The 10,075-nt window shown below is 36.6% G+C and overlaps 1 protein-coding gene across 1 annotated transcript; it reads right to left on the bottom strand.

Annotated features, from left to right (window-relative positions):
• Positions 1-2,681: 2,681 nt before the first annotated feature.
• LOC110736719 lies at positions 2,682-6,286 on the bottom strand. Its single transcript, XM_021917016.1, has 2 exons — positions 5,877-6,286; positions 2,682-4,686 (listed from the first exon to the last, which is right to left on the bottom strand). Exons 1-2 carry the CDS (start codon positions 5,983-5,985, stop codon positions 3,149-3,151), a joined length of 1,647 nt encoding a protein of 548 aa, XP_021772708.1. The 5' UTR covers positions 5,986-6,286; the 3' UTR covers positions 2,682-3,148.
• Between the last annotated feature and the right edge of the window lie 3,789 nt (positions 6,287-10,075).

Genomic DNA, 10,075 nt, shown 5'->3' with positions numbered 1-10,075 from the left:
CCATAGGCACTTTATTTCATTGCTCTATCTCTTTCTACTCATCACAAGGTTTTTTGTTTTCAATTCATTTAATTTTTAATAAACTGTATCTTTATGTTGTGTTTATATGAGAAAGTATATAATATGTCGAATTTAATGATAGAGTATTCTTGTATGAGTTAGCCCTGTTCAATTAACCTTATTATAGTACTATTTATTTTAGGAAGATAAGGGTTATCTAACTTCAAACTACAATTACAATAAGTTCTACTAAGTTTAGATTAGATAATTTAGTTTAGATACTCACTACTCAGGTTAATGAAACACGAAAGTTCAAGCTTTGATGAGTCCCCTCAAGTCTTTTAAGATATGCCCACTTTCTGCAGCACTGTAGGAGTACATATTCTGCTAGAATTTTCTAAAATCACACTCACTTATTATATATCCAATTAATTAAGGGTGCATCAGAATAACATATAATACATGGCCATGTATCTAGAATAAATATATTCGTTCCCTCCTTTTTCTTATCTTTTTTACTCATTTTCAAAATCTTGCAATTCACTCTTTTCGCAAGTCTAAAAGTTTGATAAACAAGCTGATGTGCATATTTATCATGCATGTCACAATCTTAACAATTTAATATTTGCATTACTATACCACTACACCACTACTTAAACGAAGGCTTCAGCCATTTCTCTTCAACTCATTACACACCCTTCTCCTAGAAACACAAGTAATCTTCTCCGTCTTATTTTTCTTCTATTTGTCTCACTACGAAAGCAGTAATGATGGAAAATGGAGGAATCACAACTCTGCCACCAAGGCGAGGGCAGGTTAAGACCATGATCATCGGTAAAATTGCTGAAATGGTTAAAACCGAACCCCCTGCACCTTCTATTAACTACTGTCTTAGGAATGTGCACAGCTCCGGGGCGAATTCTGGTCATGGCATCAGGACTCACTAAGATTAGAGTGATGTATAATACATAGTTTTCGGGCAGTGGTTTACTTAACCTGGTTTTCTGATGTTATATGCTTATAAAATGAAGTGATGTGTTTTTGTTTGGTTTTAACTTTCTTAATTTTCTGTTTGTTTTTTCTTTCTTTCTTTCTTTTTTTCCTTTATTTTTTTCCTTTCCTTTGTTTGGTTCTGTAATTGTAGTCCTTGTGTTAATGGTGAAGGATGGTTCTTATTTCTTAAGTAGTTTAGTTTACTAGTTTGTTGTATAGACTGAAGTATTCAGTGTGCCCACTCTGCCCAGTGGTTCTCTTATTGTGGAATGAATATAGTACAGTATAATTTAATACTTAAACCTGTGTTTAATCTAAAAACAATACATAGTACTGTATGTTATATGTTGTATTGTATGTTATTGCTATCATAAATGATCAAATGGCAGGGCCGATTTTTACTTGTAAAATTATGGTTAAGGTGTTAACAAGGTGAGCTTGTACATGAACTAATTGAGGCTCAGCTAGGTCAAAATCCCTATCGAGCAGGCTTGCCTTGAGATCTAAGCGAGCCAAGCCTGAGCTATCTAGGCTCTAGCTCTTAACATGAATTTTATCCCCCCCCCCCACTTGAGATCTAAGCTCTAACTCTTAACATTAATTTTATTCCCCCTCCCCCGACTTGAGATCTAAGCGAGCTAAGTTTGAGCTAAAAAAAAAAAAAAAAAAAAACCCACACATTGAGCCTTGGGATTAAAAATAAATGAACAAGTTTTGTGTAACCAAGGTCTAACAGACTCAACACCCCCTTGTTATTGGGGATCCTAAAGATATTATGAATTATTTAATACTTTTTCCATTTCTAAATATTCTTCATATTTTGACATTTTTTTGTAAGACAATCACCGTTTAAATAGGAAAAAACTTATAAAGATAGAGTGAATATATTTGCAAAGTCTTTTAGGTTGTGTATAACTAAGTCAAATAGATTCATATTAGTTTGGGAAGCATAACTTAGGGTTATCTTTAAGTAAATATGGAATAATTATGTCTATTTTTTCTTCGAAGAAAAGATTGCATATGATAGTTTGGAAATGAATTTGTATGCCAATGGAAGCAAGGGTCCACAATTATAGAATGTCCATAAAGCTTTATGTAGCTTTCACGTATAGAGTAGTGAGAAAAATATTAAAATTTTTAGGTGCACCAGGTGTACAACAACTTTATACTACTCCCTCCGTTTCGTATTAATCGCAACAGTAGACCTTGCATGAAGTTTTAGGATATTTATAGGACAGGGATCATAGGGTGAATTTTATAATATATAGTTAGTGGGAACATATTTTATTGTTAGTATGAGAAAGACATAATAACAAAAAAAATAGTATAAGTGGGTTTGTTAGAGAGAGAAATAATTAAATATTTATGCAAGTATGGTAAGTGGGAGAGAGAAATAATAAAATAGGAGTGGGTCGTTACTAAAATAGGAAGTGTTGCAACTATTATGAAACGAATGTAAAAAGAAAGTATTGCGATTATTACGAAACGGAGTGAGTATATCAGTACATCGTGACTTATTGTCTAATTATAGGGTAATTTTTACCAAATTTTCAGTATAATATTATGTTTAATGAAACTTATCCTTTAAAAATCTCTTTACATAAAATTGAAATTGCAACAAATTATAAAGTTACCCAAAGCAAAAAAATTCAAAGGAAATCAAATCATTTTATCTAGACAGTACTACGTAAAATGAAAAGGTTTCTTCTCGAGTGAGATTCTGCATCATTGAAGCAGGAATAATATAGTTCGTATATCACATGTACATTGAGAAACTTTGAATCGATAAACTATGCTGGATTAACAATTGAATGAACTGAAAAATGAAAATATGGGCAAGTTATAATACAATATTTCAAGTATACGAATTATCGGGTAATCCCACTCTAAACAGACAATTAACCATTTCACAGTTTATGTCAAGAGTTTAGCCTCTGCAACACCCATGGCCCTTCTCGGAAGCTACTTTAGAAAGGATATCAGGGTGACCGAGAGACAAATATGTACATACTCAACTAACTCAATTTTCGTCACACCACTCAAACTGATGTAAATATTCAGGGGCGGAGCTAAATCCATCTAACCGGTATTGAAGGAAAACGATTGCTTTTCCCGTTCCCACCAATTGAAGTGCCTTAGCCTTCTTTGAAGGTGATCACCATCTTTCATCGCCGAACCAGTTATCCTTCTCTTTGGGTCCTGTTGGCCCTTCCTCGCCATAAAGCTCAGTTGGGAATATATCCAGCAAGTTTTCCATTGAGAATCGTACAAATATGGGAAGATGATTCATTAGTTTGTCTATCTCAGAACGTGCATCGTACATCAATGTTGGCCCCCATTCTCTCATGTACTGAAGCCAACACGGTTCTTCAATGGTGTCTCCAAGATACTCGGCAGCAACAATCTTGTATTTGGTACTTGAGTCCACATAATATTTGCTTTTAGCAACATCATTTCTCACCCCTATACCAAGCTTAGAAGGCCCTAAGAGATAAGTTCCGGAATGTGCATAACTAGCATGACCACATTTAGATGAATAAACAATAGCCTTGTTTCCATTTATGTATTCCAAATTAGTAGCATCAACCCACTTACCGCCGCTGTGTTCTGAGAAGTATATGCTCCACAGCTCCCCTGTGAAATTGCTCACACGAAGAGTATAATGCTCCCAATCACCTACGTGCTCTCCTACTCTAGCCAGTGGGATATTGGCCAATCCAACTTTAAGGGTTGCAGGCCCATTGAAGGGGCAAAAGACCCACATTACAATGTCAGTGAATGTACCACCAAACGCTGGTTTCACATGAACATACAATTCTGCACTCTCTAAGTTCCCGCGCTTGACATAATCCCGTTTCACTTCATCCTTTGGCAAATCTATCCAAAATTCCCCATCATTACAGCCATCCTTAGGCAATTGTGAACCTTTAGAATCAATTCTCTCGCCATCACTTTTACCACTCTTGTACAAGAGTGCCCCATTGTCGAAAAACCACTGCACTGATGAGGGCATATAGATCTCATCAGGGTGGAAATACACTGTGGGTCCATAGTGCTTGATAAGGGCATGGATTTGCTCCAAATTAGGCATTGCGTGTAGGGTAGGATCCCGGTTCTTCAGACATGCCGTGGTTACCACATCTTCATTGATTATCCCATATGTACTGCTAAAGAATGTACCTACACATACGCCTCTTCCATACAAACCCCTTTTGCAAGGTCTCGTCTCCCAAATTGTAAAATCATCATCAAGTATCATTTCACAAGCTTCACAATTTTGTGTCAAATCTAGTCGAACACAACGAATGCTGTCAACTGAAGGCTCAATTGGTGTATCTGTAACCAGAAGGCCCAGCGCTCTATAGCCTGTTGGAGCATTAGGCAACCAAATAAAACCACAATCTGAGCTCCAAACCAACGAATAGTTAAGTGGTCTTTGTAGAGCAGGAAGATCTAACGATTGTTTAACCTCCCTAGCAACCAGGACAAAACCCCATAACGGATGTTCATTTGATTGGCAATAGTGACCGAGACAAAAAAATCCATCCGGAATCCCCACAGGCCTATAAAATGTTACAACTTTTGCATTTTTATTTCTACGATATGGGTTGCAACTCCAAACACTTTCAAACTTGGTGATCTTGGCAACCTCCAACTCCCCGAGGCGTATCCTTCCCGTGGCAAAACCATCACCTAAGACCAATATGTCATCAAGATCATTAGCAATTAGCATCCCGAAAACAATATATGATCAAATCATGAACCCAGCAGAAAAATGGCGTTTCGTGGGATAAGTTATCAAGTCAGTATCACTTCACACCAAATCTTTTTCCCCTTAATTTGAGGAAAAGGTTGGACGATTAAACAAACAGAGGTTTACCTCTTCAAAACAATATAATAGCATCCAAAGAACATGTGCAGAAACAAAAAAAAAATAATCTTTGAACTTCCAAAATTGTTAATTTATACTAAGAAACAAACGTACATTCATTTGGCTTTTCTGTGTCTAATAATTAACATAGGAAGAAAAACAAACAACTTCTTGAAAGACAAAGATTTCCCTTTCACCTTGTGAAAAAAGGACAAATTCTTTAATCTTGGAATTGTGGATGACAAGATAAAACAATCATCAATCAAACTGATAAAGGGAGTGATGTACAAACAACAGAATTTAGTTTTATGTGAAAGTTTGCTAGCTTAATTGGTAAAGTCGTGCAAGTTAGTACCCAAAAATCCCATCTACCTGACTGCATCAACAATTTCAATTGAATGGTAACAAGAAGTAATTAACACTTTTAAATTCATTATCAGTTCAATTTTCTAGCATCTAGCAATTGATCAAAAGTTACCAAATTACAATTTCTAAACAACAATTATCCAATTTATGGATTAAAAAAATAGAAATTACTCCAATTAATGGACTATTTATGATTTGTGATATAAGACTCATCAATTAATGGCAATTTATGAAGTACTTTATGAAGACTCATAAATTATCCAGAATAGTCTTTATTGGAAAGAAAAACTACTAAATAAGCTTTTATTTATTTATTTCAAACTTCGGTTTTGGGTAATTGCCCAAATTCAAGGAGACAAATAACACATGCAGCACAACCCACAAAAAGGTTCAAACATTATCATCAAATTTCAGTTTTTGTTTTGTTTTTTTTCTTTTTTTTTTTTTTTGATAGAAAATTTTCACTGATTTCATATTCAAATTGAATCAAACAGGTACCAAAAAAAAAAAAAAAAAAACTTACTTATAAAAAAAAAGAAAGAAAATCAATAAAAGATCAAGTCTTTAATCAAATTCCAGTGATCACACACTCAAAAAATTCCAAAAAAGAAAAAAAAAATAGAATTAGAAATTTAGAAGCACATACCTTGAGGCCATTGAGGCAGAGGAGCAGGCAAAGAAAAGGGCTCAGGTGATTGTGTAACTTCAAAATACTCTAATCTTCTGTTCCAATGAAAACAACCCCACCCAAACATCTTTTTACTTTCCCAATTTGCAAATTTTACAATTTTATTCTCAATCTTTATTAATATATTTTCAATCTTTTTTCAAAATTTGCAAGAAATTACACTCTTTTATGCGAGAATTGGAAAAATTTGCAATCTTTAATAGGAAAATCGCAAAAATTAGACTACCATTGTTGACCCCTCTGCTCTCCTCAAGTGGGTGGGGAGGGAGAGCTAGAGAGAGAAAAATAAAAACCCACCTAAAATTTTCAAATTTAATTGTAAAATATCTTTATTTATAAAAGTGGGTTGATATTTTGGTTAGGTTTGAATTAAAAGAAGAGTAAAACAAGTAGTAGAAAGATTAAAAAAAAAAAAAAAAAAATTAAAGAAAGAGCAAGAAAAGAAAAATAAAAAAGAAAAAGGAAGGTTTGGTAACTTTGGTTGCTTGAGTTTTGGATAATCTATTTTGCCATTATTTATTTATCTAATTATTTAATTTGTGAAGTGGAGATTACTTTAATTAAGTATCAAGACTATTCAAATAAAAAAATATATTAAATATTAAAAAAATTATCAAGAGGGTCCCAGATTATGGTAAGATTGATGTGTTAAGATTGATTCGATTTGATTTTTTAATCAAGTATCTTAATCCTGAGATTAAGAGATCATATAAGAGTGATTTAGTGCTATTTATTTTAGTGCTAGTTGAATCATATCCTATGCGGCTATACCACTTTGGATTAATGATAATTTTTTTGTTATAGTAGGATTAGGTACGCTACCCTTGTGTAATCTAATCTAATCATTGTGCGTATTGTGATTATTAGGACATTAATTTAGTACACAATAATAATACGGAGTATTATTATTTATTATGAGCGCATTTGATAAAATATAGTTGTGGAGGTAGTTGTTAGCTATGGTAGTAGCGATTAGTTGTACAAGTAATTGTTAGCTGTTGACAAATTTTTAACTGTGAAAATAGATAATTGAAATATGAGTGTACGTTCGACGAGTAATTGTTGGTTAGCTGTTAACATATAAAAATTAATACTTTTTTTTCCTTTAACACTACTTTTAATTTTCAAAAGTTAATAAAAAGTTGTCGGAAGAAGAAGAAGAAGAAGAAGAAGAAGAAGAAGAAGAAGAAGAAGAAAGAAAGAAAGAAAAAAAAAAACAAAAAAAAGACAACCTACCTTCATCACTAAAAGCTACTCCAATCACTACTTTGACAAATATTCAGATTTTTAAAGCAGTGATTTGACTTGGTCAAACCACTGTAAAAAGTCACAAGCTTGTACTGAACACGCCCTACATGGCTACATCTTTTTTTCAAAAGATGTATGTAGATTAGTTTGTGGCCACATTAACTTTTAAGAATAATCCATATTTGTTTGTATGCATAACCTCATTTATACATAAGAGTAATCGTGGTTGTACCTAACAGTAATCAAATTTATTCAACGAGCAACATCAATTTATTTTTCTTAAGAAAAGTAATCTTATATTCTTCTTTGTTCATTCAAGTAACCTCCATTTTTCGTTTTGATTAATAAAAAAAAGGAAAATGCTATATATAACCCTTAGGGCTATGTATAAGAAGCTAAAAGTAGAAAGTGTTAATGAAATATATTCATTAATTACCAAATAAGGAAATATATTTAATGCTTATTCATAACCCTAAGGGCTAGTGGCTACATATAGCATTACCTATAAAAAAAATAACCTCATTTATGATATTAACCTCATTATCATAGGAGTTACCCCTCTTCAATTCTATCTTGCTAGGTAACCCCATTTAATTATTATCGTAACATCACTACTCAATTATTTATCTTATATATGAATTGATCATACCATCAACTAATGGTGTGGTACGGTGGCTAATATATATAACTACATATTAGAATTTGTGATGAGCATAATATGCATTTATATTTGTTTAAAACATTGAGAATTTTTGCACAAAAGAAAGATGTAGCTAGCAATAAAAAGGTTCCGTATTGTATTTTGGATTTAGAAAACTCGCTGAAAAGTACATACTTTGAATTCAAAGTTACAAGCAACTTGGTTGATTGAGAAAATAAAGGGTTTGTTAGCAATTTAAAATCAATGTAATTTAAAACATCTTAAAACCCAATTATATACTCCATGTTTGGGTCCAATTTAGTCCAATTGGGCCTAAGCACTAAATGATCCAATTAAAAGCCCAAGGTCAAGGTTCAACTCTCCAATTGTGCTAAAGTCAAAGGTCAGCCCACAAAGCAAGCCAATTGGGCTAAGGTCCAACCTCTCCATGTATGATGAGGTATAAAAGCCATCATATTGAGACATTCACATTCATATTCATATTCTGAGTTCATTCATACATTCTGATATATTCCATAAAAGCCTCAAGCTACAAACTCTCTTGCATAGTGTCTTCTTCTTACACATTGTACTGACTTTAGCATCGGAGGGGCCTTCCTCGGCAACACCCCCGAGGCTAGTTTACGTGTGTTTACTGTGCAGGAAACCTTCGGCCCAACATAACTTGGACCGAATCCAGTCTTCTCCATCTCAGCGGACCTTCGGCAAGGTCCCATTGTTTTCACCCGAAACAATTTGGCGCCGTCTGTGGGGAAGACTTTCAAAAATCTTTAAGCCAAATTCCTAACCAAGATCATCTTGCAATTATCTTAGCAGCAATGGCTAAGAACCGCAAGAGCAAAAGCCTCCGTCAAGGAGCGGGCGAAAAGCATAAAACCCCTACACCATCGCCCTCGCCGGACCGGAACTCTCCCAAGGGTGCCGGCTCGGAGGGAGGATCATACAAGGAGGATTCCCTATCTCCCGTAATTCATGACTCTCAATATAGGCCGGGCCACTCTCGGTCTAGCAGGGGTCAGTCCGATCATAGGACATATTCAGTGTCCCAAAGCCAACCATCGGCTGCGCGGCCTCATTCCCACACTCGGCCGAGGACCCCTTTGACGGGGCCCAGTTCGGAAGAGGTGGCAAGAGCGCTGGCAGTACTCATGGAGGCGATGAGGGCACAAAATATGCCACCACCTCGTGATCGAACTCCTCCGCATACCCGGCATCAGCGGAGGAAGTTAGACCATGATGGTGGGAAGCTTCCTTCCTTCCGGGAACTGGAAGAGTGGGAGGAGGATTCTTGGAAAAATGAAAAACAGAGGAAAAAGAACCCTCAATTTTTAAAAGGATCCTCATCCTCAAGACCAGAAGCGCATAAGAGCAGCAGCTCAGCTTCTCGGCCAGAATCTACTCACCGAGAACCTGAGACTGTTCGCAGAAGCGTCCTTGACCGACTCGGCGGCCAGGAACCGAGCGTGCGTAGTCGCCTCTCGTTCCCTGCAGCCGAGGCCCAGACTTCCCAGCCAGGGACGAAAACCACTCCTACCTCTCTAAGAGGGCGGAGCGCGGTCCCTTCGGCTAGGACAAGGGAAGGCCGTTATGCTACCCGCTAGTTCACCATTCGAGCAATGGATACTGGAAGAGCGCGTACCCACGGTTAAAATACCGTCGCATATCACATATGACGGGACCACGGATCCGAAGGACCACGTGGCCTCGTATGAGACTCATATGCATCTTTGCCCCAGATCCGAGGCGACTTGGTGCAAATATTTCCCAACCACTCTCAAGGGGGTCGCGCAAGCGTGGATCTCCAAGGGAGTAAGGCAAGGCTCCATAACAGGGTGGGATGATCTGTCCTCCAAGTTCAGGAGCAAGTTTTCCACGGCAAACCGCCGAGAGAAGACTACCGCAGAGCTCATGAGTCTGCAACAGGGGGAAACTGAAAGCCTCCGAGACTACCTGACCCGTTTCAGTAACGAGTCATCAAGCGTCTCCCAGCTGGACCAGGGGCTAGCCGTTTTCGCAATGCAGAATGGCCTTCAGCCAGGAAAGTTCCTAGACTTCATGGTCATGCATACCCCGCAGACTTTGGAGGAAGCTCTTAGTGCTTCGGATAAGTTCATCCGAGCCGAAGAATGGAACAAAGCGAAAACCCAACCTCAATCCGGGGGAGGGAAACAGAGGCAAATACCCTTGTCTGAAGGCCAAGGCCACAAGGCAAAGGGAAAATCAAAGGCCCCGGAGCAATCTTTGGCCA

Source organism: Chenopodium quinoa, unplaced genomic scaffold (genome assembly GCF_001683475.1).
Source record: "Chenopodium quinoa cultivar QQ74 unplaced genomic scaffold, ASM168347v1, whole genome shotgun sequence".
Classification (NCBI taxonomy): domain Eukaryota; kingdom Viridiplantae; phylum Streptophyta; class Magnoliopsida; order Caryophyllales; family Amaranthaceae; genus Chenopodium; species Chenopodium quinoa.
Note: the sequence above shows the minus strand (reverse complement) of the source record. Positions and strands in the feature narration are given on the sequence as shown.

Bases quoted from the DNA above. Each gene is read 5' to 3' on its own strand.
- LOC110736719 (XM_021917016.1), bottom strand. From the start codon at position 5,985: ATGTTTGGGTGGGGTTGTTTTCATTGGAACAGAAGATTAGAGTATTTT. The intron at 4,687-5,876 runs GTATGTGCTTCT...TATTGGTCTTAG, and splicing joins TCTGCCTCAATGGCCTCAAG to GTGATGGTTTTGCCACGGGA.